This window comes from Punctularia strigosozonata (genome assembly GCF_000264995.1).
Source record: "Punctularia strigosozonata HHB-11173 SS5 unplaced genomic scaffold PUNSTscaffold_1, whole genome shotgun sequence".
Lineage (NCBI taxonomy): Eukaryota > Fungi > Basidiomycota > Agaricomycetes > Corticiales > Punctulariaceae > Punctularia > Punctularia strigosozonata.
Genome location: NW_006767433.1, coordinates 632,812 through 656,985, shown reverse-complemented (window position 1 = coordinate 656,985; position 24,174 = coordinate 632,812). Strand labels below are relative to the sequence as shown.

At 56.9% G+C, this 24,174-nt stretch overlaps 8 protein-coding genes across 8 annotated transcripts; 5 read left to right on the top strand and 3 right to left on the bottom strand.

Moving 5' to 3' along the window:
- Positions 1-956: 956 nt before the first annotated feature.
- PUNSTDRAFT_123400 (GroES-like protein) lies at positions 957-3,879 on the bottom strand (the record flags this gene model as incomplete). The annotated part of the gene is made up of 8 exons (XM_007378159.1): positions 957-976; positions 1,028-1,127; positions 1,180-1,962; positions 2,018-2,719; positions 2,793-3,134; positions 3,203-3,403; positions 3,485-3,565; positions 3,628-3,879. The coding sequence occupies 5 exons, from the start codon at positions 3,877-3,879 to the stop codon at positions 2,528-2,530; spliced, it is 1,068 nt and encodes a 355-aa protein (XP_007378221.1). The 3' UTR covers positions 957-976; positions 1,028-1,127; positions 1,180-1,962; positions 2,018-2,527.
- A 3,299-nt stretch (positions 3,880-7,178) lies between these two features.
- Positions 7,179-9,379, top strand: PUNSTDRAFT_128991 (uncharacterized protein; the record flags this gene model as incomplete). The annotated part of the gene is made up of 4 exons (XM_007378158.1): positions 7,179-7,626; positions 7,733-7,887; positions 7,953-9,158; positions 9,248-9,379. The coding sequence occupies 4 exons, from the start codon at positions 7,179-7,181 to the stop codon at positions 9,377-9,379; spliced, it is 1,941 nt and encodes a 646-aa protein (XP_007378220.1).
- Positions 9,380-10,367: 988 nt separating this feature from the next.
- On the bottom strand, positions 10,368-11,752 carry PUNSTDRAFT_109569 (arsenical pump-driving ATPase; the record flags this gene model as incomplete). The annotated part of the gene is made up of 7 exons (XM_007378157.1): positions 10,368-10,694; positions 10,805-11,063; positions 11,129-11,222; positions 11,278-11,416; positions 11,481-11,548; positions 11,615-11,632; positions 11,683-11,752. 7 exons carry the CDS (start codon positions 11,750-11,752, stop codon positions 10,368-10,370), a joined length of 975 nt encoding a protein of 324 aa, XP_007378219.1.
- A 178-nt stretch (positions 11,753-11,930) lies between these two features.
- Positions 11,931-14,087, top strand: PUNSTDRAFT_128989 (uncharacterized protein; the record flags this gene model as incomplete). The annotated part of the gene is made up of 6 exons (XM_007378156.1): positions 11,931-11,961; positions 12,022-12,088; positions 12,143-12,259; positions 12,312-13,110; positions 13,176-13,519; positions 13,577-14,087. 6 exons carry the CDS (start codon positions 11,931-11,933, stop codon positions 14,085-14,087), a joined length of 1,869 nt encoding a protein of 622 aa, XP_007378218.1.
- Positions 14,088-14,236: 149 nt separating this feature from the next.
- On the bottom strand, positions 14,237-15,732 carry PUNSTDRAFT_117138 (uncharacterized protein). The gene has a single exon (XM_007378155.1). The coding sequence runs from the start codon at positions 15,675-15,677 to the stop codon at positions 14,646-14,648; it is 1,032 nt and encodes a 343-aa protein (XP_007378217.1). The 5' UTR covers positions 15,678-15,732; the 3' UTR covers positions 14,237-14,645.
- A 1,190-nt stretch (positions 15,733-16,922) lies between these two features.
- PUNSTDRAFT_78800 (uncharacterized protein) lies at positions 16,923-18,237 on the top strand. The gene is made up of 5 exons (XM_007378154.1): positions 16,923-16,981; positions 17,046-17,230; positions 17,299-17,662; positions 17,724-17,868; positions 17,925-18,237. Exons 3-5 carry the CDS (start codon positions 17,307-17,309, stop codon positions 18,006-18,008), a joined length of 585 nt encoding a protein of 194 aa, XP_007378216.1. The 5' UTR covers positions 16,923-16,981; positions 17,046-17,230; positions 17,299-17,306; the 3' UTR covers positions 18,009-18,237.
- A 216-nt stretch (positions 18,238-18,453) lies between these two features.
- Positions 18,454-20,737, top strand: PUNSTDRAFT_123396 (acyl-CoA N-acyltransferase; the record flags this gene model as incomplete). Its single annotated transcript, XM_007378153.1, has 8 exons — positions 18,454-18,529; positions 18,590-19,022; positions 19,077-19,434; positions 19,499-19,588; positions 19,640-19,715; positions 19,768-19,926; positions 19,979-20,093; positions 20,149-20,737. 8 exons carry the CDS (start codon positions 18,454-18,456, stop codon positions 20,666-20,668), a joined length of 1,827 nt encoding a protein of 608 aa, XP_007378215.1. The 3' UTR covers positions 20,669-20,737.
- Positions 20,738-21,175: 438 nt separating this feature from the next.
- PUNSTDRAFT_78795 (endoglucanase) lies at positions 21,176-23,540 on the top strand. The gene is made up of 16 exons (XM_007378152.1): positions 21,176-21,487; positions 21,539-21,602; positions 21,671-21,864; positions 21,917-21,929; positions 21,979-22,010; positions 22,065-22,230; positions 22,283-22,331; positions 22,387-22,397; positions 22,456-22,481; positions 22,540-22,614; positions 22,667-22,731; positions 22,788-22,871; positions 22,934-23,094; positions 23,153-23,221; positions 23,282-23,316; positions 23,372-23,540. Exons 1-16 carry the CDS (start codon positions 21,407-21,409, stop codon positions 23,447-23,449), a joined length of 1,203 nt encoding a protein of 400 aa, XP_007378214.1. The 5' UTR covers positions 21,176-21,406; the 3' UTR covers positions 23,450-23,540.
- The last annotated feature ends 634 nt before the right edge of the window (positions 23,541-24,174 follow it).

Genomic DNA, 24,174 nt, shown 5'->3' with positions numbered 1-24,174 from the left:
AGCGGGTGGAAGGCTGAGGACGGCGGAGCGGGCACTGCAGGTGTCGGGGCGAGATGCGACGGCGGGGACTTGCACGACGTGCGCACTTGCAAGCGCGGTGCCAGGCGCACTCTTGCCAGCGCGCTGAGACGACAAGCCGGGATGGTCACTGTCAGGTCACGTGATGGGCTCATTCGCGTTGAATCTCCTAAGTCCGTGTTGGCTACTGTATCTCTATGTCATAGCAATCCCAAAGTATATAGAGATACATTTCAGTTCATGAGGCTGTCAATAGTAAATGAATAGGACATTAGAGAAATCAACCACCTGAGACTAAACCATTATAATAGTGTTTCCCAGCTATCACTTCAGTGATCTACAGGGTACATAACTATGTTGTTGGCTACAGAGATATCTGGCTTTTCAGATGTACATGCAGGATGTGTATATAAGCTAGGGGTAGATGGGATGAACTGATATCACAGAGGGAGCCATGCAAGGATGAGGTGTCAGCAGTCAAGTACCAAACCCCAACTCCAATACTCACACCTAGATATGGTCTCTAACTTCTCCTTGTACATGGACCAGTGCTAATATGATTTACACTGCAACAACCTTCTATGTCAATTGTTTCAAGCCCTCTTGTACCTACTCTCTAAATGGTCAGTCATCTGGCATGATTTAACAGCTTTATGTGATTTTTTGGCCTTTTTGTGAAATTTTAATTGAATATAGTCATATTATGAACTATGTATTCCTATGTGTAGAGATTTGCCAGAGGGGGCATTTCCTGATGTACGATATTTCGATGTGACGGTAGGCATGACTCACAATTGCGCGATAGGCAACCTGTTCTTTAAACGACGCCCTCTGCATGGGTTTGCGCTGCAGGTGAAGGGCGCCTTTATGGCACGCATGTGAGCCCCTTACCATGCTTCCCTCACAGCTCGGTACCGACTCAGTCGCACCTCGTGTAGCTGTAAAAGCATTTGTCTTGGTAAGTTCCAATCCTGTACGCTTACACCAGCCCCTCAGACGAGTGCGATAGTGGGATACAATTCAAGATCCGACGCTTTAAGAGAGAAGATCATCCGTGCCCTCAATGTCTTCCACATAAATCGCGCACTGGCAGTTCCGTTTTGCAACCAGTGAGCATTATTTGCCATATATATACACTATCTTTACGCTTACTTTCATCAGGTACTACCGTGCAAGAAATTGGCAAGACCTGGCACGAACCGTTTGTCAAATACCTTCTACACCGCTAGACGGCTTGGTGCAGCTGTTCCACTCAAGCCGCGACGTGGCTGGGAACCCACCTCAGCGTGGCGTCCGGCGAGTGATATATAGTACCTTCCCGGAAATTTCGGAGCTGCTGGTCATGGAATCAACGACTGGAAAGGCGCCGATCCTCCGCGGAGAAGCAACGCCTTTCATCCCCAACTCAGGGTCTCTCCGGACCATGGTAGAGAAGATCCACGCGCCCGAGGAGCAGAAGTCAGACGATTCTCAAGTGCATGACGAGAAAAATGAGGCCATGAACGTGGAGGAAGAAGTCGACGAGCACGACGAATCCCCAGAGGATCCTGATGTCGACGCGGAACCCATTGCTGCCCGCTTCAGTGGCAACACGAAGGATTCGGACAGGGACATGGTCGAAGAACCGTCTGAAGACGAATTGGCTGCAGCACGGAAGTTGCAAGCAATCTATCGTCGCCACTTACACCATCGCCGACAGGAACAGACCACCGCCGAACAGATGAGGTCGACGATTTTTGTCCAGTGTCTCGAACAGAGCCGCAAGATCGATTGGCCGTACACGTACTATCGTTGTCTATTCCTGGGGCCGTTGCCCCATCTGCTTATCTGCCTAAAGAAGATGCTAGTTTGGGCAGATGACTTGAAGAAGAGGGTCAAGTCGAAGCGGGAGGGCAAGGATCATAAGGAGTACGACGACCTCTTCGAGCGGCTGACGCAGATCAAGTGAGCGCCTTCTGCACTTGTCCTCGATTCGAGTCCCTGACTTCCATTCTCCCAGCAATTTCCGCAAAGCGGCACAGCGATTGCAGGACACCCTCAAGCCCGAATCGCCATTGCATCAGCAACGCGACTCCGTGAAGCTGAAGGAATTCGTCCTGGAGGTCGAGGCGCTTGCCACATCGACACTGCCCGAGAGCAGTATGGTGGAGATCCGTCGCGATCTCAACATCGCGGTGAAGTGCATTGTCACGCCGCCAAAGCCACCGTCGGCTAAACCAGAGAAGCCGGACGTTCAGATTGACAATGCGTATGATCTTTACAACGAAACGCACGGTCGTTACGACGGAGATTAGCCCTAGCATTTCCCAGCGTACTTCAAGCAACGGAACTAGTCGAGACTGATATAGTACGACTGTGTATTCGCTTTGTCTGTCGGTGTTGAACACTATGACTGGCTGTAATTCATCGACCATATCCCTAAGCATGGACGGCTACAGGTCGAACTTCCGAAAGGACGAGTGATTCAACGCTAACAGATTGGTAGCCGACGGCAGCCACGACCGCGATATCAATCCTCTCCGATGCGGACGACCAGCTTCTCCCCACTGACGGCCCCGTTCGCGAGCGAATCGATCGCGTTCTGGAGGCGCTCTAGAGGCGTGGATCCTTCGACGACGCGGATCTTGTTCGGTTTGATGAGGCCCTTCTCGAGCAACGCGGGCAGCAGCTCCGGCTGCAGGTGATCGCGGAACCACTCGTTCTTTTGGGGAGACATATCCAAGTCAGCGTCTCGATCAAAGCGGTGTAAGCAAAACGCGGGAGAGCGTCGGTACCTTCTCGTAAAAGTGGGTGCGGACGAGGCGGACGTGGACGCCGGGGGCGAACGCGCCCTCGTCGAGCTCGCTGCCCACGTTGTTGGCCGCGCGTCCGCCGTAGCGAATGGGGAGCAGGATCGCGACCCGGGCGCCGGGCCGGGCCAGCGGGGAGTACTTGGCGATCGTCTCCTGCCGGTCGCCTATCGCGTCGAGCACGTAGTCGACGGGGCCGCCGACGTCTTCGAGGACGGTGGGCGCGGTGTAGTCCACCGCGCGAGAGGCGCCGAGCGCGAGGAGGTCGGCGTGGTGTCGCGCCGAGGATGCGGTGATGACGTTTGTGTATCCACTTAGGGCGAGGAGCTGCGATGGTCGCGGTTTAGTTATGCACCCGGGTTGATGGGGGGATCGTTTGGTGAGGGGGAGCGTACCTGGATGGCGTATTGGCCCACGCTGGAGGATCCGCCCCAGACGAGGATTCGCTTTGATTTCACGTCGGCGGGGAGGTCGAGCGGCTTGCCGGAGGCGTCGCGGATGATGTCGAGGCCGAGGTCGGCCGTGATCGTGTGGAAGACCGTGACGAGGTTGGTGGGGACTGTGACGGCGGCCACGGGATCGACGTTGGCTGGCAGCTGTTGTGCAGGAGGGAGGGAGGAAGGGAGAGATCAGTTTCGCGACGTTCGTTCTTGTTCATTGGGAGATAGCGCGCTTGCCTTGGCGATCCGGTTTGCGGGAATGAGCGCGTACTGCTGCGAGCCGCGACCTTCGTTAGGGCCGAAGGTGAAGGACAGAACCTGATCGTTTGATCGGGGCTTCCGGTTTTCCCGAAACAAGGAAATCGCGCATATATGCTCACCTTGTCTCCCTTGGCGACGTGCTTCACGTGTTCTCCGACCTCGGCCGCGACGCCGTACAGGTTGTCCGCCGGGACGAGCGGGTATTCCGCCGCGAGCCCGAAGTGGCCTTGCCAGACGTCGAGCGGGGTGGGGGAGACGTAGACGACGCGGACGAGGACGTCGTCCGGGCCGACGGCGGGGGTGGGGACCTGGACGGCGGTAAGCTTCGCGCCTTGGGACGGGAAGGCGTATCCCGTGTGCGTTTTGGACATGGTGTGCTAGTAGTTTATCGAGTTGCGGTGGTGCTTGCGCTGGGAGTTTGGGTTCGGGTCGGGTGTGTGGTCGTCGAGACGGGCATCGCGCGCGAAGGCTAAAATAACCGTCGGTGGTCTACTGTGGAAGGTGAGGACCGCCCGTCCTGGGAGCTCAGGATGGCGTCAACGCTCACCAAGAACGGTCGTTGGCTTAGTATGCTGAGTAAGGCGCCCAATAAGCCATCGATCACCTGGGGCGTGGATGGCGAGATGAACGGGCACGGAGGAGCGTCGGTAGTGGCAAGTTGCATGCTTTTTTTTGCGATTGTTCTCCAATCTTCCGTTGAACAGGGTTGTTGGTCGAACGTTGGAAAAGTCCGACGCCATTGGGGCAGGATGCAGCGAACGCGAAAGGAGCTTCCGTATCTCGTTTGCTAGCAGGGCGTCGCTCAGACCGGGGATCCGATCCAGCAAATCGAGTCCTATTATGTAGCTTGGCAGGCGAAGTTGTGACCGAGGGACGAGCAGCATCGTAGGCTCTGTCGAGGCAAAGGCCGTGTTGGACGAATGTTCAGGAGGCCGGGCCGCGTGAGCCTGAGTTCCAGCTCAGGTACTGTAGCTCTGTTGTATATGCTAGCCTAGCTCCCTCATATGCATCTCTCGTATGTATCAGCGTTTGTCTTTATATGGTAGCATACAGCATAGCTAAGTGGTTACCGGTCGCTACCAAAACGGCCCGTGAACCCGAGAGGTGGGTGGGGGGAATACGTGTTAACCCTGCTAGGGCCAGTGCACGCAGGTCCACATGCACATTTCGTACTTACTTTGTTGCAGATTGGCATGCAATGGTCGAAGCTCGCCGCGGGAGTAAGAGAGAGGATCGTAGCGTATAGATCGTCGAAAGGAGGGGCCAGGAACGTCTTTGCGATGACGTGCGAATTGGGCGATCCACGTGAGGTATATACATATGGGCCTTGCAAGGCCCAGGGCCAGGATATTGCCCTTGCCCTTGAGCTTGAGCTTGAGCTTAGGTTGCCGTTCGGCGGAGTATGTGTGTTCATGCAACCGACCAGGGCGGCGGTAAGTGGGGCAAGGTACTGTACAGCGGCGCGCGGGGCTGCGGGCGTCCCCGGAGCCGTGCCGATGATCCCATGCAGATCGGGTTTCGGGGTCGGGAGGCAATCGAGTTGGTCGCCGAGGTCGCGCACAGCTTTTGGGGGGGAGGGCCGAAGGAGGCCAGAGCTTGAGCTTGAGCCTTCTTCGATGATGGCCGCCAACCCCCGTTTTTGGGGAGTTGGAAGGTTCTGAGGAGCGTGTTCTAGAAAGATTTGGCGTTTGGTGAGCTTCGGTCGGTCGAGCGTCGTAAGCGGGGGGGAGCACGCCGCACGCGGAAGATGCGCTGGGAGATCAGGGAGTTTGTCAGTGAGTACTAGGTAGTCTGGGCGTTATGTCTCCGTGTTCCTGTCGGTGGGGAGGTATCGGATCTTCCGCGGGCATAGCGATGCGTCCGGGCGAACCGTCGTGAAGCTCTGGGCAAAGTAATGTCCATGTGTATGTCGTCAGGCCGCTGAGCTGTACTTGAGGCGTATCATCTTCCGAGCGGCGATGAGCCGGCCGAGCGCAGTAGCTTTGGACCGATAGTAGTAACTTCAGTATCGTCAGCCAGAAGCGGGCAGTCCACGAGAGTTCGTTCGTTCGGTATGAAGACCGAGGTTCCTGGAGGGTCATATACCGCTGGTCATACCGCTGAGCCACGGCGGTGTCCGGGATGTTTCCTCCGAGCACAGCTTGCGCAGAGACGGGGCGATCTGCCGACGAGTTTGTGTACTGTATGGATGGCAGTTGACGGTGAAAGAAGGAAAAGGATTTTTTTTTAAAAAAGCTGCGCCAAATTCGTTTCGGAGGGGGGCCGAGCGTTGGATCGGAGCGCGAGAAGGCAGGGTGATTGGATTGGACCACCGGAACGGGACCTACTTACACGGCGGCTCTCAAAAGTCCAAAGCGGGACGAAAGACTGGATCGCCCGACGAGCGCGGAATCTTTCGAGTCGTCGAGGCCCAGGTCACAGGAGGAGGAGGTGGATTAGCCATGTATATACGTCAACGCGAAGCTGGGATGATGTCGTTTGTCGTGGTTATGTCGGGGGTGCCTGCCGTGCCGGTCCGTGCACGGGTGAAAACAGTAGTGGCGATAAGGCCGAGCTGTAGGATCGTCGAGGCTCAAGTACAACCCCCTGTCTCCGGTGTGCCGAGCGTAGGATTGGGGCGCCACGAGCCCCTTGGCCCCGTCGTGGAGAGCGGAGAAGGATAAGTATGGTTTGATGGGAGAAGGTTCAAGACAGGGGGAAGACCCCTGGACCCCTTGAGCGCGGACCGGAGAGCGGTGCTCGACGGGCGCGTCCCGCGACGGTCGCTGGAGCCATTTGCAGTAGGCAACAGATCAGACATCCGCCGGCGGCGGCGGATGCAATAGTGAGCTCCGGGTTCGTGGCGAACACGTTCGTTCCCGGTGAGATCGTCCTTGACATGAGAGGTCAGGAGGGTCAGGTATGATAAGAATCGGAGTGGGTTGATTACTTCCGAGAACAAAGCGTGGGAGGATCTTGCATTGACCGTGGGAGCGCGATGCCGCCTTCCGTCCAGAGCGCGGGTGCTGGTCGAGGGGATGCAAACGCTGCGCCAATCGCTCTTTGACGGAGGGAGGTTTGGTGCTCGGGAAGGGAAGGGAAGACAAGGCAAGTGATATCCCCGGATACATCGAGGCGCCAGCAACATGATCGTCGTATCAAAAGAGATGGCGGATAGAAGCCGTCCTGCAAGGTCGTCGGATAACGATCGCGTCTCGTTGGTTGGGGGCCGATAACAGGGGGGGGAGGGCGCATTTGATGCGGGTTTCGCGGCGCAGCTTGGGGTTATTTTGTTGCTTTTCGGTTTTTGTAGCCAACCCGTGCAAAAAGAAAAACGACGAGGGCTGAATCAGCGGGCCCACCTGAACTTAGGGGCGGTCTTTGTCAGCCGGTAGGGGCGAGCCAGATCCGCTGCTGCCGACGCTTGCGTCTGTTCCCTCATCGCGGCGGCAGACTGTTCCCTCCCTCTGTGACGAACGCTCCCGCCTCCGCACTCTGACTCCTCGCCGCCGCCACCCAATCACAAGTACAAGACCCGCCCGCATCGCGTCGCCCCCAACTTTTCCGCCGCCCCCAGCCCTTTCGCCCCCTCCTTGCTGACCGCCCGCCTCCTTGCTCGGTCAGCTGCCATCGGCCGCCTCAGTCATCCCCGCCCGCCCATCCCCAAGCAGCCCCCAGCACCCCCGAAACGATGCAGGCCTTCGGCAACACGCCGCTCTGGGACCTCGCCCAGCCGTCCCACTACTCGTCCATCTCCGACGACGACTTCCTCGCCCTCCTCTCCAAGCAGTTCCCCGGCTCCATCCCGGACCTCACCCCCAACCCCACCGGCAGCAACAACGACGGCGACACCAGCCCGTCGACCTTCGCCTTCCCCACCTCGTCCTCGGACGCCCCGCCGACGCCCGTCGACGGCATCAATCCGCAGGCGCTCAGCCGCGCGCCGCTCGTCCCGACCGATGCGACTCCGCCCTTGACGGACGACAGCAGCCCGAGCCCGCCGAGCGTCACCGACGAGTCGCGCTCGCGCCGCACGTCGATGGTCGGCGGGGCTGACCACGCCGACGGACAGCACCTCAAGCGCAAGGCGAGCGAGGAGGAGGTCGCCGGCGAGCCGACGCACAAGTCGCAGCACTCTGGTGCGTAGAGAAGCCCACTCCCCCCCCCCTCTCTCCTCGCTGCTGCTTGGCGTTCGAGGTATCGCGGTACGTGATCGTTGACGTTTGTGTTCTGCGTGGGCGACAGAGTCGAGAAAGGCGTCGAGCTCTTCGGTGGCCAACAGCCGGCGCAAGTCGACAGGGGCGCACGAGAAGGACGAGTCCCGCCTCTTGCGGCGCAAGGAGCAAAACCGAGCCGCCCAGCGCGCCTTCCGCGAGCGCAAAGAAAAGCATGTTAAAGACGTGCGTCTACTTCCCGGCTTTTACATGTGCGAAACAATTTATTGACGACGGCGATATGTGCACAGTTGGAAGACAAGGTGGCGGAGCTCGAAGCCCAAAATCGGGCGGCGCAGTCCGAGAACGAGAACCTGCGCGACCTGCTCCAGCGCCTGCAGACCGAGAACCAGACGCTCAAGCAGACCGCTTTTACCTTCTCCGTCCCCCACGGCGTCGCCGGGCCTGGTCCCACCACGCAATCCAACATGGCCCAGCAGCAGCAGCAGCAGCAAGGCAACAACGCCTCCAACACCGTCAACCACCTCTTCTCCTCGACGCCGCTCGTGCACCAGCCGCCTCAGCAGCAACACCCGACGACGAACGACGACATCGACTGGAACTCGCTCACCGCGTTCGATCCGAGCGTGCTCGCGATGCTCGACGAACCGAGCGATCCGCAGAGCATGAACGTCGACTATCCCGGACCCACGACGGGCGGCGTCGATAGCGCCAAGTCGCCGTACCGGACGATCGTGTCCAACCCGATGTTCATGTCGTTCGCGGACCCGAATCCGATGTACGATCAGTTCTGGTCCGCGCAAGCGATGCACGCCTCTGGCTCGAGCTCGTCCGCCTCCTCGTCCTCCCAACAACAACAACAGCAGCAGCAGCAGCAGCATAACGGCCAACATCAGCAGCAGCACTCGTCGTCGGCGTGGTCCCCGCCTGCGGCGTCCGGCTCCACCTGGAGCCCGCCGTTTACGCTGAGCAGCGACCCGAACGCGCTGGACGATATCTTTGGGAGCGGGAACTACACGAGCACCGCGAGCCCGGTCGACTTTGGCAGCTTCATGTCGTCGGCGGCGTCGGCCTCGCCCGCCAACTCGCTCAGCCCCGTCTCGCATCGCCACAACAGCGGGCAGTCGATCGTCGGCGTCTCCACGGCCACGACGACGCCCGCTTCGTCGTCCTCCTCCTCGTCCTCGTCCTCGTCGGGCGTACCCACTCCCGCGGCGGCGAACTCGCCGGGCTCGTGCGCGACCGAGAGCGGGGAGTGTCCGAAGACGAAGGCGGAGCTGGCGAAGGCCGTCGCTAAGGACGGCGGATCGCCGTTTACGGATACGACCCCGGCGGGCGCTTCGCCCAAGCCGACGATCAGCAAGGCGAAGGAGGGCGGGAGCGACGAGACGCATATATTCTGCGCGGGAAGCAATTTCCCCAAGGTGCCGCAGAGCGCGGATAATATCGAGGTGTTGGCGGCGTGGCGGAGTATCACGAGTAATCCCAAGTTTAAGGTGAGAGTTTACCCCCCCCCCCCTTCCCCCCTTTTCTTCTTGTGTTTTCGTTCGGAAGGAGCTGACGACTTTTTTTTTTGATAACTCAGGATCTGGATATCAACGAGCTGTGCACGGAGTTTACGAGCAAGGCCAAGTGCGACGGGACGAAGGTCGTGCTCGAGCCGAGCGGGGTGAACCATATCATCGAGAAGCTGAGTGCCAAGGCGGCGCAAAAATAGAGAGAGAGAGCGCGTGTTTTTCCTACGCGGATACGTCAGCGATGGTAGGACGGGGCAGGGAAAGGGGGACGAGCAGCGCTGCTGCGACTCCTCCCGCGAATAGAGGAGGGAGGAGCGGCTTCCGCCCCGGCGCGATGGCGAACGGCAAGAGCAAGAGCGCTCGTCGCCGGTGGTGTGGCGCGCAGGGACGCTTGCCATGGGCTGGATCGGCCTTGACCGGGACCTCCCCGACGCGTATACGCCGACGGGGTTTTTCTTCTCTCCTGATGCGAACGTTCAGGAGGCTCCCTCGGTTTGCCGCCTTCGTCTTCGTTTGTCGCTGTCGTTTCGTTGTTGTCGTCGTTTGTTTTCCCCCCTTGGGGTTTTGGTTTTTTGTACGCATGTGTAGTCGACTGGGTTTGTTTCCGTGGAGGTTTCTGCTCGTAACCTCGCTCCTCGTCGTACCTGCCGGCACTTATCCTAACAAAACTCACTCACGCACGCACACCTACATTTTTTCTTTTCTATACTCGTACGCACTATTACCGTAGTTTCGGCATGGACGGACACAGATCGATGCGTTCCTGCTGCGTTGACCCTGGCCCCCCCTTTCCGCCTTGCCACCTTTCTCTCTCTCTCTATTCTTATCTCTCCTTGATTGCTCAGCTTCTTGTTCGTTCCGACACGCCTGACAGCTCTGCACCATATATCGATATCGTTACGTATGTTTCGTTCCGTAACCCCAAATGTATACTACGTTCTCTGACTTCCGTGTCGCCTCGTGGAATATATGCGTACAAAACATGTCTGTTGGCGTGGCTTGGATCAGTGCTCGTCCGTACGCGACCCTATCTCTCCTTCGGTCCATCTATCATTAATGGGTCTCGTCTTGCTCATCCTACCGCGACGGAGACCGGGGAGACGGAAGATAAATACCGGTTCGCGATCTCCGTGCGGCGCGCGCCTCTTTCTCATGTCGCGACGTAAAATTAAAAAAAACGAAAGTCGGTCATGCGCCCGGGTTGTACGGCTCGACGAGCATCCGGCTGAACTCCTTGAGCTTGGCCGGTCCGCGGACCTCCTCGGTGAGGAGCGGGAGCTGGACGATGTGGAAGAACTCGTCGTAGAGCTCGTGCGCCTCGTTCAGGTACTTTTGCTGCATCTTGTGCCGGACCTGGCAGTGCTCGCAGTTGGAGCCGGGTTTGGGGAAGAGGAGCTGGTTGACGACGATGTTGTGCGTGTCGATCTCGTACGCGGTCAGCTCTTGCACGAGCCGCTCGGTTTCGTAGAGGGAGAGGAACTCGGAGATGCAGACGCAGACGAAGGTCGTTTTTTCCTGCAGATCGACGTTTTTGTTGTAAGTCCCTCTCGCGAGATTCCAAGGAGAACGAGGGGGGGAGAGAAGGGAAAAGGGGAAAAAAAATGAAATGGGAAAACACGACGGACCGGGTCCTTGAACTGGGTGTTGACCTCGGTGATGACGCTCCGCATGCTCTCGAGCTTGGCGAACATGTCTTCGGTGGAGCCCATCCCGCCGCCCATGAGCGACGACATTTGGTTGATCATGGGCCCGATCCGCCCGCTTAACGTCGAGAGCTTGCCGAGCGCCTTCTCGAGCACGGTCGGGAAGGATAGGAAGCGGAGCGTGTGCCCCGTGGGCGCAGTATCGAACACGATCACGGAGTATTCCATCGATTTGACGTGTCTGAAGACGACGCAGGGTTCAGTCGCAAGAGACGAAAGGGGGGAAGGGGAGGGGAGGGCACGAACTTCATGATTTCGGCGAAGGACATGGCTTCGTCCACACCCGGGATGGCGAATGCTAGGTCCTGCATCATGGTGCCCATCATACCGTTGTCGTCCGCTGAACACGGGGCCTCAGGACGAATACGAGGTTGTGACGGGACTTCCGGACGTACACTGCTCGACCATCTCTTGGATCGCGCTGGTCGGGTCGATCTCCATCGCGAACAGGTTGTCAAAGCCGTTCACCTTCGTCGCATCCTTCGAGAACTTCTGGCCAAACGCGTCGGACAGGTTGTGTGCGGGATCCGTTGACTTTTTGCCGCGGACGTTGTGAGCACGATCCGACTTCGGGTATTATCGGGAACGTATAACTCACGATCAGGAGGACGGACTCTCTGTTCTGCGCGAGCTGGATGGCAAGCGAGCATGACGTTGTTGTCTTTCCTACCCATTACCGGGTCAGGCGTCCATCACATTTTATCTCGCAAGAGAAAGGGCATCATGTCTCACCGACACCACCCTTTCCACCTGCGAAGGTGTAAGACGTAGGAGAGAGCACGGATTGAGATGCTACGTGCCGCAAAAGATCCACTTGAGCGACTTCTGATCCAAGATGTTCTGCAACGTCGGCTCCAATGTTTCGGCCATCTCCGTCGTTTCGAAGGGCGGAGAGAGAAAATGGAGGGAGAACGGGAGAAAGATACGATGAAGGAGAGTATGAGACCGAGTTATAGGTACACGTCTGCTCGCGCGTATACGCAGCATCGCGTCTCGATCTTCTCCACGACCTTCTCATTGATTCCCCTTCCTTCTCCGATCATCCAGCATGGCGGAGAAACCTCAAATCTCGTTCAGAGGTACGTCCAGCCCGACCGACTGCTCTTGCGAAGTGGGATGCTCATATCTTTGACGCGAAGCTTTACAGCTGGCGAATGAGCAGCGCAGCGCATACGGATTGCGGTCCAATGACTTTGCGAGATATCGGTATGCAGCATCTACATAGTACTGCCGATGCTCGCAGTTTTGAGCATTGTGCAGGAAGCATTGCGCCAATCGTACCCATCGGTTGAGGGCGACTCTGAAGATTACGCATGGCAAAGGACGCGAATTCAAGAAGACGCCCCCCATCGCTCAGGATTACATCAAGGACGGGCAGTACGTGCCCATTCTCATTTGAACGATATCTGCCTGCTGAACGGCGTGCTAGCTTGCAATTGTTCCTGCTGGAAGCCGAGCGTGCGTGGGCGTACTCGCAAGACCTCCTTGCTCAAGCTCGCCAGCCGTCCGAACACCAAAACCCGGCCACCCTCCGCCACAGCGCTACGGGCCGCTTCCGGCGCGCGGTCAACTGGGCGACCCAGCTTCTCTCGCACTGCCAGACGCTCTACAAGTCCGGCCGGCTGTCCGCAGAAAGCCTGCTCGAGGCGGAGGTGTACGTGCTCATCCTGAACGGCCGGTTTCTGCGCTTCCGGGACGAGTTCGAGGACGCGTTGATCCAGTTGAGCGTTGCGCGCAGCCTGCTGGACGCGCTCGCGGGCGCGGCGGCGACGAGCCGGGACCAGGCGCTCGCGACGCTCTTCGGGGACGAGATTGGGCCCGAGATCCGGTACTGCGCGCACGAACTCGGGCGGGCCAAGGCGTACGACGTCGACGGCATCGTCGCTGAGCTGGCGGCCAAGCACAGGAACGAGCTCGTGGAGAATTGCGATGCGCTGCTCGCGAAGGTCAAGGCGGCCGGGACAAGCGGTGAAGCGAGTGCGCAGAAGAAGCTAGCTCCGCTCGCATGGGAGGGCGAGCCGGTGCCGATAAGGAACCCTGAGCTGGTGGACGTGTTCTTGACAGTGCAGGATGCGGAGGCGAAGTTGCGCGCTCAGCAGGGCGCTAAGGCCGAGGGCGAAGGGACGAAGGTCAACACGTCCAAGCGGGGTGTCGCGGCGTACGATGCCGTCTTGTCGGCTTTGAGCGATGCGGAGGAGGTCGCGCGGAAGCTTGCTGAGGCTCAACAGGTGTGCTACTCTCTTCCACGCATTCAAAGCATAAGCCACCCATCCGCTCATCCGCATAATCACAGATCGGCGCTGGGTCACAGACTGTACCTGTTGCGGCCGGTACGCGAGACATCCACTTCGTACACGCATTCATCGTGTATCAACTTCTTTCGCGCCGGATTGAACGTGACCTGTTGCTCGCCTCTGCCCTGCTCACCTCGCAGGCCCCTTCCGTTCCGAGAGGCAAAACCTCAGCTTCCGCGTCGAAGAAAGAGCAAGTCGATGCTCGTCTTTACCCTGCGGTCGTGAAGCTCCTGGACACGATTCTACAGAGTCTCGAACAGATGCGAACTCTCAACATTGTCGACGAATCGCCCGATCTCGCCTCAGCCGTCGAAGCAAGAATAACCTTCACCAAAGCAAGGAGGTGAGGATACACTCGTCCCGTTCCGGAATTGCAGGTATGCTGATACGCTCCATTCAGATGTCTATTCCTATCTCGTTGCTACGTTCCCGCGAAGAAATATGCGGAGGCCCTAACCCTCATTCAGCACGCATCCATTCACGTCCGCGAGTCCCGGTCTGTGCTCGGCACGCTCGACTCGGACCCCGTCGCCTTCTACCCGCTCCCTGCTTCCGCGCTGGACGACCTCGAGCAGACCATCGACGCCGATGGCCTCTCCTTCCGCAAGGAATGGTTCACGTGGAACGGAGGCTCGCTCGAAGCCGAGGGCGGCAAATCGCACAAGAAGCCGCTATTCTTCGATATCGCGCTCAACTACGTGCAGCTCGACATGGACCGATTGCAGGAGCGCGCGGGCAAGACCCTGACGCCTCAGCAGAAGCAGAAGGCGGTGGAGCAGCCAAGAGCCGTGCCAGCAGTGCAGAAGGCGAAGGCGGCTGAGATCGAACGCCCGGAAACGCCGGAACCGGAGGCGCAACAGGCAAGGGGCGGATTGAGCAGCTTGCTGGGAGGATGGTGGGGGAGACGATGAAACTGGGTTGGAGTGTCTTCCCTACATAAACTTGTACGGATTTTGAACAAAACGACTGCTCCCTCGTCTGCGATTGTGTCGGTGTCCTGCACCCTGTGTTCGTTATGCGCGCTATTACATAGGAAGGTGACCGCAAGATTATAAGAGACGGTGAACGACTCGTCAAATGGAACTTAATGGATACAGTAGATGACTGAAAGTGTCTTTTCACTGAGACGATGGTCCAAGGAGCCTCAGGTCCAGGAGGAGAATGCGTAGTCAAGCACTGAACATACGATAACATCAGGAAAAACCGGATTTGCTAAAAACCTCCTAAAATGTACTAAAATGTGCTCATTTAGTAGCTTTAGAGGGTTTCGGTACCCAATGAGCGACTCTTTCGATAGTCCGATTTTTCCTGATGAAATCATAGCATTGAGCAAGGGGTCAGAAATATCAAGCAAGCTGATGATTTGGATGAAATCTTCCAAGAAAATGTGCAGGCAATCTGGTGGCCCGTACATCGCGCCGGCGCCGTCGATGGCCCTTGACTGAGGAGCTCGAAAGCAAGAATATTGCTTAGGCCTTGAGCTGTCGCAACTGCTGTTGCACGGTGCGGATATCGTTCCTGTTCCAGTGCCCGACCCATGCTTCACTCGAGTCCCTGCCGCCAGCGATAGGAAGGGGCGGGACGCCCTTGCCCTGGCTTGCGACCGAGCGCGCGATGCCGACGAAGTCGACGTTCGCAGAAAGGCGGTGGAGGTCCACGCTGAATGCGCGCGCGCGACGTCTGCCGAGCCCGATCGTGGAAACCTTGCCGCCGTCGGAAGATCGGGGGGACGTGCGGCACACGACGGCCCTTGTGGGAGAAGGAGGGAAGACGAGGTCGGTGGGCGGGGCGGCACCGAGATGTCGCGTGAGTTTGGCCATCTTCTTGCGGCGCTGCTCGAGGGCGTCGAAGGCGGGCGTGGAGGGCGAGGAGACGGTGAATGTGGCGGAGGCCGCGGTGGTGGGCGTAGGAGGGACGGACGCGGACGCGGTCGGGGATAGTGACTCTGCGTTGTCGTGTAGACAGAGCAGGACAGGGCGCGTCGGGGTTACGAACTCCTCGGGTTCGGGCCGGCGCTTCTCGACTCTTTCGTAGCGGGTGTGCAGTTGCGCAGGTTTAGGCAGATCCAATGCGACTAGCTGCGAGGGACCCGGATGACGTTGGGAATTGGGGGCGATGTTCTCTACATGGTGGTCTTCTTCATCCTCGTCCATATCGACGAACGACGCCGCGTCGTCGTCGTCGCGATGCATTAACTTGGCGGTAGATGAGAAGGAGGCATTGCGGTTGGACAGGGCCCCGTGGCTCTGTTGCCATCGTCTGTGCCTCCGGGCAAAGAGGGCCCCAACGTGGGTTTGATCATTGGCATCGAGGAGGAGAGGTGTAGTGCCGAGGACTGCACCGAGTTTGCGCGTGGAGCGTATGAGACGCTGACGGTCGGCGCGGTCAAGGTTGTTCAGCGTGGGGGGTCGCGATGGGGTGACAGTGTTGGGTTCCATGCGTAGATCAATGAAGCTCGAAGAGACGACGGCGGTATCGTTATAAGATGTGGTCACGGACATGTCGTGAGTAGAACGCGATGAAATAGAGTTGGGTCCTGTCGTCAACGGTTCGTCGAAAAGGCACGAGTTGCAACACGAGCGGTGCGAGAGAGAGATGGTAGTCGCAGACTAGTGAATTATACTGCTATGGAGGTCAATTATGTGCGGATCGTAGGTAGGCTTGGGAGGGTGGCACAGATGGTAGCCCAATGCCAGGAAAGCAGAGCAGACAAAGGTTATATGGGGAGAGGATCCGATCACGGTCACCGGATTGTGTCGCCAAGGCGGGCGTTCGCAGCTGAATTGACAAATTGAGACAATGGACATACAATGTCGTCCGGAAACTCTAACATCTATCTTCGACTTCTGCGAATGGTGAGCTTATCCGGAACACCATACATGCGCACAGGATAGTATCGAGGCAAGCCTGCTGAGCATCGCATACGCAGATTGGGATGAAGGCGGCGGGACGTCGGATCTAGATCCCACCCGGAGAGGAACAAGACAAGGGTAGCATCACGGGATCACCGTGGGGTACGCCCGTGTCGCCAGGAGACTCGTCGGGATCACTGTCTCTGAGAGACACAACACAGTCATCGGGAGCCAGAGCAAATCGGTTGTGAGTGGGTGACTTCCCGTAAGGATCTGTAAGGGCGAATAGAATAGAATTCGCTTACAAATCCACTAAGCGAGCCATGCCGATTTTTCGGCATCGACGAGCCAAGTTGTCGGTTTACAAGTCGCTCGTACAGACCTTTTATCTGGAAGGGGGGGTCGACCCCCCCTTCCAGACCAAAATGACCGTTTACAGACAGGAATTTGTCATACACGTGACCCTCTCTCTTCCTCATTCGCTGCTCAGCCCTTCTCAACGGACCTCCGAGTTTATGATGTCTATTTCGGCCCCACACCGTACGGGGGCATAAACGTACAGCATAACCCACAGATCAAGGTTTGAACTGTTTATTCTGTGTTTCTGTCGCTCCAGATCTTACGGGAAGTCATCCAGTGAGAAAAGAAAGAACGATTTTAGAGTGATTCAATGGGGCAACGTTTTGAACTCGTAGCCGGACTTGGGTTCGGCCTCGCAGCTGAAGTGTTGGTAACCCAAGAATTCGAGGGTTTGTCGCAGTCAGCGGGTTCCAGAGCGCGTGTACAGGCAAATCGTGCGTGTATTCATGCGTATCTGCATCCAGGACTAGCTGCCAGCACGAACAGAGGAAGATCACCCGTCACCACAAACTACGATCACTGATACAGCCATGTGGGAATCTGCGTTCAATGTCCGTCGAGAACAGTATCTCAGTCGATCGACTTCTTGCTCGGTGAGCAGTATTGCGGCATGGGCCAAAACACGTCACCAACGCGTACTCTCCTGATTCATTGCAGCTGTATCAGGGAACAGTGTTGACTCAAGTTGACTCGGGGTAAAATGAAAGCACTGAGGTAACAGCAGACCTTCAGTGCTGTGGCGGTGTGATCACGCTATACAGTTCTTACAGATTATCCCACAGTCCCTCTACCCCTCGCACGGCCCCGGTCGACTCACCACCGACCACCCCCTCAAGAACAAGGTGCGTGCGCTCGCAGTCATTCCCGCTTTCCGGCTGCCACTCACCATCGTTTTCCACCGCTTTCTTAGACCCCGCCATGGTCAACCTTCGCTCGCAAAAGCGGCTTGCCGCCTCCGTCGCGGGCGTCGGCAAGCGCAAAATCTGGCTCGACCCCGCCGAGCAGTCCGAGATCGGCAACGCCAACTCCCGCACGCACGTTAAGAAGCTCATCAAAGATGGGCGCATTATCATCAAGCCTACCGTCGTTCACTCGCGCGCCCGCACCAAGGCACTTTTGGCCGCGAAGCGCAAGGGCCGTCACACTGGGCCCGGTAAGAGGAAGGGTACCTCCGAGGCGCGGATGCCGACGAAGGTTCTGTGGATGAGGCGCCAGCGGGTGCTCAGGCGGTTGTTGAGGAAGTACAGAGAGGCGGGCAAGATCGACAAGCATCTGTGAGTGATTGTGTGAAGGCGGAGCGCATACAGGATCGGCGGCTGACGATGGTATCGATAGGTACCACTTGCTTTACCAGAAGTCGAAGGGTAACGTTTTCAAGAACAAGCGTGTCTTGATGGAGTACATCCACAAGGCGAAGGCGGAGAAGACCCGTACCAAGGTTCTCACCGACCAGATGGAGGCCCGCCGCACCAAGAACAAGGTACGCATACGCGGTTTCCCTGTTTTCATGATGAACTTTTCCTTACGCCGTCTCAGGCTGCCCGGGAGCGTCGTGCTGCTCGTGTCGCCGAGAAGAGGCAGGCGATCTTCGCTGTCGAGCACGAGGATGCCAAGGAATAAACGCCTCACACCATCGCACGTTGTTTTTCGGGTTCTGTCGACCTCCTCTACCTACGCTTCCGCACTTGTATGCTACGCCATGTCGCATGTATGCAATCCTACGCTCTTCGCATGACAAGGATACCATCAACGGCGTCCTGAGTATACCCAAGGGTTCAGTCTATTCTCGTGTTGCTGATTCCGTATTGAACCGTGGCGGGGGTTGTCCATCTGTCGTTGTTCTGGTAATACAATCTTATTTGTCGTCGTACATGGCGCATAACATTCTTTCGAGCGCGGCTTATCGCCTTTGCCAGCGGAGTCCGCCGTACTGACCGACTCTTCCTCCCCCTCTTGCTACCGCGCCGCACATCTACTGCCCTGCTTCCTCTTATAATTGCCATCATAAGATTAATCACTTGGACTCGGTTATCTTGCCAAATTCTGTCAGACTGTGGGGACGGACATGCCTGTCCTACGCCCCTTCGCGCAACCAATCCAAGACAACACCGTTTACACCGTCACAACGTTGTCCGGCGAACGTATGTAATCCCTTTATTTGAGCCGAGATTCAAAATAAGTGCTGCCCCGCCTCGATTCAGAACAGGCTCATGTGCTGGACCGCCGCGGTGTGCAAGACGCAGAGGAAGTCTATGTACACTACCTCGGCACGGACAAGCGCCTCGACGAATGGGTCCCGGCGAATGTCGTGTCCATCTCGGCCAACCAACCTGAATTGGATCCATCTACCTCACCAGCCGCCCTTGGGCGCAAGAGGAGGCGCGCGCGATCCTCGTCCGTAGGCGTGTCGGAGGCACCCGACACGCGCGAAGGCTCGCTCGAACCCGATGATGAGGCGGAAATGAACGGGAATGGGAGCATAGTTGACGGCGCCAGCGATGCGGGCGCGCTCGGCGTGGACGACGGGACCGCCATGATGACCGAGGAGGAGTTCGATCTCCAGCACCACAAGCGGATGTTCGCGCAACGAAACTTCGAGACCGTCACTTTCTATGAGTGGCAGATCAGGACTTGGTGCGTCTTTTCCACTTCTTCGATGTGCTTGTGTAGCTGAGATCGTGCTCGAAGGTACTTCTCTCCCTACCCCATCTTAGACGAGGCCGACGATCCTACCGCGCTACCCTCAAGCTCGAATGGCCATTTTCCTGCAAGCGCCGCGCACACCAGGGCCTCTTCGCATCCGCTTTCCCCTACCGGTGTCACGCCGTCAGCGCCTCTCGGTTCGCATGGGGTCAGCTCTCTCCAGGGTCCCGGACAGCGCGGACAAGGCATTCCGCGGTCCAGTATCCGTGCACATGGCCGCACCTCCGACCTGTGGACGGGGGGACTCAAGAGGGCGCATACGGCGCCGGAGAAGAGCACATTATGGGTGTGCCACCGTTGCTTCAAGTACATGACGGACGGTCTGAGCTGGGAAATGCATATCGTGCGTGGTTCCACTCCCCTCCATGATCGTGCTGGATGTTTGCCGATACGTGTGGAAGGTGTAGAAGAGGTGTACAATGAATAATCCTCCAGGAAGAAAGGTGTATCAGCGTGGAGCACACATCATTTGGGAGGTCGATGGGCTCAAAGAGAAGGTGCGAAATTACTTGTTCTCTCTAAGGTCAATACCCTGAGCGATCGTATAGTTATATTGTCAAAATCTCTCCCTTTTCGGCAAGCTGTTCATAGACATCAAGACCATATTCTTCGACATGGATAACTGTATGTGTCTCTCATCCTCCATTGCGCTTCCCTTCATTGAGGCTTCGCACAGTCTTGTTTTACGTCCTGACAGACGCAGATTCGCAACGGGATCATGCACTCGGATTCTTCTCGAAAGAGAAGGTTTCCTACGACGATTACAATCTCGCCTGCATCGTCATATTTCCACCTTACCAGAGGAAACGATACGGCATGTTGTTGATTGAATTCAGTGTGTTTGCACCTGTGTTGGTGACGCGTGCGGGATCTGATAGATTCGACAGGCTACGAACTCTCCAAACGAGCTGGTGTCATCGGTACACCTGAACGCCCCCTTTCCGATCTCGGATTGCGGACATATCTCAACTACTGGGTTTCGACCATATTACGTCACCTCCAGTACGGGAGCTCTCTTTTTGACAGAACCTCGAGATGACCTCATCTTCATATCCAGGAAACTCCTTTCCGTCGTGCCTCCAGACATGACCGTCCGCTCCGGCCCACAAATGCCGGACCTTTCAAAGCTCCGCGCCAAGTCGGAAGATCTCATGACTCAGAAACCGAAGAAGAAGAAGACGAAGGGGTGGGACGGCGAGATCGACCTGAGCGAGCTATACGCCAACCAGCCGCCGCCAGACGATCCCAACACGTCCTTGACGTCCAGGCGCACCCTGGTCACGCGAGGCAATCCGGACGGGTCCGCCACAACCCACGTCGTGGTCCACTGCACGCTCGAGGATCTCTCGCGGGCGACGTACATCCGCGTGGAGGACGCTGCGTTCGCGCTGAACGAGTGCGGGCTTCTGCTCCGGAAGAAGCACGTCGAGGGGAACACGAGGAATGGAGAGGAGGCCGTAGACGGAGAGCCAGCGGAGCAAATGATCGTGGTGGTGTCTAGGGAGATGATCGACGAGGTAGCGCGACAGTGGGGGCTCAAGCGGATGTGCATGGAGACTCCGCATATACTGCTCTGAACGGACTTGTACTTAGGTGGTTGACATTGCCCGTTGCTCTAGCGTGGAAAATATATAATCATGCACTGCTTATCCTAGGCACTACCTTCCGAAAGGTTGTTATGGTCGTTTTTTTCATGCTTGCAAGACGCGTCGCCAGTCGCTTAGCGTCCATCTCGATATTATATAGTCCCAGTGTTTCCCGCAAAGTGTTCCGGATATTTGCCGGAAGACGTCTTCCTGAGTGTTGCTCCGACCCAGTGTTGAATAGATGGTTCGTGCCGGAAAAACTGGCCGGCCTCAGGCTGGTCACGATCATCGTGACCTGCAGCACGAGACACGGACGCGCCGACCGCGGCTCGAGCAACAACTTCGGCAGTTTCTACCTTGTCCGTCGCAACACATTTACCTGCCGCGAACCAGGCACCGGAGGAAATTATCGGTCTTGCATGGCCAACTTCCGAATGCGCTCAGCGCGTCAAGAGATCAATAGAAGTGAAATCTCGACTTGGACCTCGACGAGACATTGAATTATATTGAAGCCTACTTCCTCGGGCGCAAATCGTGCGATGGAACACGGGCAAAGCAACAGCGTGCGGAGCTTCTCAAGGCTTGGGGACGTGGTCACGGACACCGATTCGTTTGTTCGTCCGAACATGATGTCGGTAAATCTGCGGAGCGCGGGTTCAATATTTCGCCTCAGTATAAGAGTAGTCATCATGCTACGTGTCTGTCACCTATCCCGTCTCGAATTTCGGTATGAAGTCCCTCTTAGTCTCCCTCATTTTGGCACTTGCTAGCACTCCGGCGTACGGTGTGGCCATCTGGGGTCAATGCGGGGTACGAATATACAGGAAGCCAGCAGATACATCCCCCTCATATTCATCTCAGGGCATTGGCTACAGTGGTAGCACGACTTGTGACTCGGGTCTTAGCTGTGTCAAGCTAAACGACTGTAAGTGAAAAGTGACGTCTGATCGACGGGTAAATGCATATTGACGCGTTCGATGGGTTTGTTTGCAGACTACTCGCAATGCCTGCAAGGAGCCAGCACGACCAGCGCAGCGACCAGCACGGTCCAGACTACCACGACCGCCTCCACCACCAGCTCTGCCCCCACCACCAGCGGCCGCACGTGTAGCGGAACGAAGACGAAGTTTTCGTACTTTGGTGTCAATGAGAGTGGTGCAGAGTTCGGCAATGCAAACATTCCTGGAGTCAGTATACCCACGTGTGCCTTGCGACGAGGATCACTGATGTTTGTCATAGGTGTACGGAACAGGCAGGTTCCGTTCCCTCAAGACCCAGCTTTGAACTAACGTCTTATGTAGACTACATCTGGCCCGCTCCATCTTCTATCGATGTGAGTTGAATTTGTTTGCTGAACAAGGCTGCTCGATGCTGATATAGAATTCAGTACTTCGTCGGCCTCGGCTTCAACACGTTCCGCGTGCCGTTCTTGCTCGAGCGTCTCGCCCCTCCTGCTACAGGTATCACTGGCGCTTTCGACCCTCTTTACCTCGGCAACCTCACGGAGACCGTGAACTATATCACCGGAAAGGGCGCTTATGTCCTCATCGAGCGTTCGTGAACAGCTCTTAGGCGGTGGATCTTTCTTGCTGACGTTTGAGGCAGCCCACAACTACATGATCTACAACGGCGCAACCATCACCAGCACTTCTGCGTACGTTACTTCGTTCATCCTCCGTGTCCCCTTGTTTATGCCACTTGAAACGCAGATTCCAAACCTGTGAGTCACTGATGAATAGGGATCGGAGTAGGCCACTGACATGACTCCTCCCTATCAGTCTGGACCAACCTTGCGTCCCTCTTCGTGAGCACAGACTCAGATCCTGTGCTTGTCGGAGTCGTTGACCGAGTTCCTGCTGCAGAAATCCAACAGCCATGTCATCTTCGACCTCATGAACGAGCCCCACGATATTCCCGCGACCACCGTCTACTCGCTGGTATGTGCACTTGTTTCTGAGATTTTACTCGGTGTTTATCATTTGCCTGCAGATGCAAGCTGGCGTTAACGGTGTACGTGCCGCCGGTGCCACTTCTCAACTCATCTTGGTAGAAGGGTAAACATACCTCCTTCCGGCTCCATCATGAGCGCTAATAGTTGAGCTGTGCTCAGAACGAGCTGGACTGGCGCATGGACCTGGACCAGCTCCGGAAATGCCGCTGCTTTCACGGGCTTGACTGACCCCAATAACCACGTGTGCGTATTTCCCCTCGTATCTCGAGCTTGAGCTCGGTCTGACTCTAAGCTTATCCTGCCAGCGCCATCGAGATGCACCAGTACCTCGATTCCGACGGCTCGGGTTCATCGGCAACATGCGTTAGCTCCACCATCGGCGCCGAGCGCCTTGCGGACGCGACTAGCTGGCTCCAGGCTAACAATATCAAGGGCTTCCTCGGCGAAATCGGCGCTGGCAACAACGGTATGTAGTGCAAAAATTTTCACATTCGCGCAGCTTGCTGACGGCTCCGTCATGGCAGATGTCTGCATTACGGCCGTGTACGGAGCGCTATGTGCCATGCAAGAAGCCGGTGGTGCTTGGCTCGGCGGTGAGTAATTATGGATGTCTCCCATGATCGAGGCGAATATGCTGATGCCGGAAAACCCAGCGCTGTGGTGGGCCGCAGGTCAGTGGTGGGGAGATGTGAGTCTTCTTGACTACTCATCTTAACTTCTCAAATGCTCATGTTCTCTCATAGTACTTCCAATCCATAGAGCCGCCGAGCGGCGCAGCTATCACTGGCATCCTCCCCGAGGCTCTCGAACCGTTCTTGTGAATGGAGGATGGGCTGCACGATTAGCCAGATTCAAGATCTTATTCTTATCTTCAAATCTTGTATACCGTACACTGAAATAGTCACACATTTGATGGTGGATTGAGTGAGATCGAATGTGTGGCCTACCTGGCAGTGAGCTTGAGGCTTCACATGGATAAGTTATTAGCCTCTGGACAGGTTGGTTACATACACCTCGCGTCGGGGCCTGCATCCTGCTATGCGAACCACCTAGTTCGCTCGCAAATCGGAACTGGCCACCATGTATTTGGTATATTCGTGCATTTTAGGAGAGCTTTTGACCATGTCTATCGTGTTATGCAGATGACGTTGAGATATTCCAACAGCATCAAGTACTCATTATCAGGAAGACCTCCTTCATCTTGTCCCGACGGAACCTCTTTGGTTTATCCCACTTGTGTGCTAGACAGCGGTTACGAATGCATCATGCACTCCTTAGAGACGGACGAAGTCATCCGAATCCATGGACGGATGAGGCCATGGAGCGCCTTGTCTGCTCGGCCCATCATTGCAGCACGACTTCCAACGCTCCATCGACTCTTCCCCAGCTTGATTTGTTTGCCCGACGTCATAAGTCGAGCAGTTAGTACCACATGTTGCCTGGGTGCTCTAATCATATCATCTCCTCCAACGGCAGCCGCCGAGCGGCCTGCTGTTCTTGAACCGGTTCGAGGCCGTGGAACCTGAACTCATAACCAGGCAGCACA

Coding starts and splice junctions, on each gene's coding strand:
- PUNSTDRAFT_117138 (XM_007378155.1), bottom strand. CDS start 15,677: ATGTCCGTGACCACATCTTATAACGATACCGCCGTCGTCTCTTCGAGC.
- PUNSTDRAFT_78800 (XM_007378154.1), top strand. CDS start 17,307: ATGGTCAACCTTCGCTCGCAAAAGCGGCTTGCCGCCTCCGTCGCGGGC. Junction 17,663..17,723: donor GGCAAGATCGACAAGCATCT/GTGAGTGATTGT, acceptor TGGTATCGATAG/GTACCACTTGCTTTACCAGA. Junction 17,869..17,924: donor CCCGCCGCACCAAGAACAAG/GTACGCATACGC, acceptor ACGCCGTCTCAG/GCTGCCCGGGAGCGTCGTGC.
- PUNSTDRAFT_78795 (XM_007378152.1), top strand. CDS start 21,407: ATGAAGTCCCTCTTAGTCTCCCTCATTTTGGCACTTGCTAGCACTCCG. Junction 21,603..21,670: donor CTGTGTCAAGCTAAACGACT/GTAAGTGAAAAG, acceptor GTTTGTTTGCAG/ACTACTCGCAATGCCTGCAA. Junction 22,872..22,933: donor ACTGACCCCAATAACCACGT/GTGCGTATTTCC, acceptor TTATCCTGCCAG/CGCCATCGAGATGCACCAGT.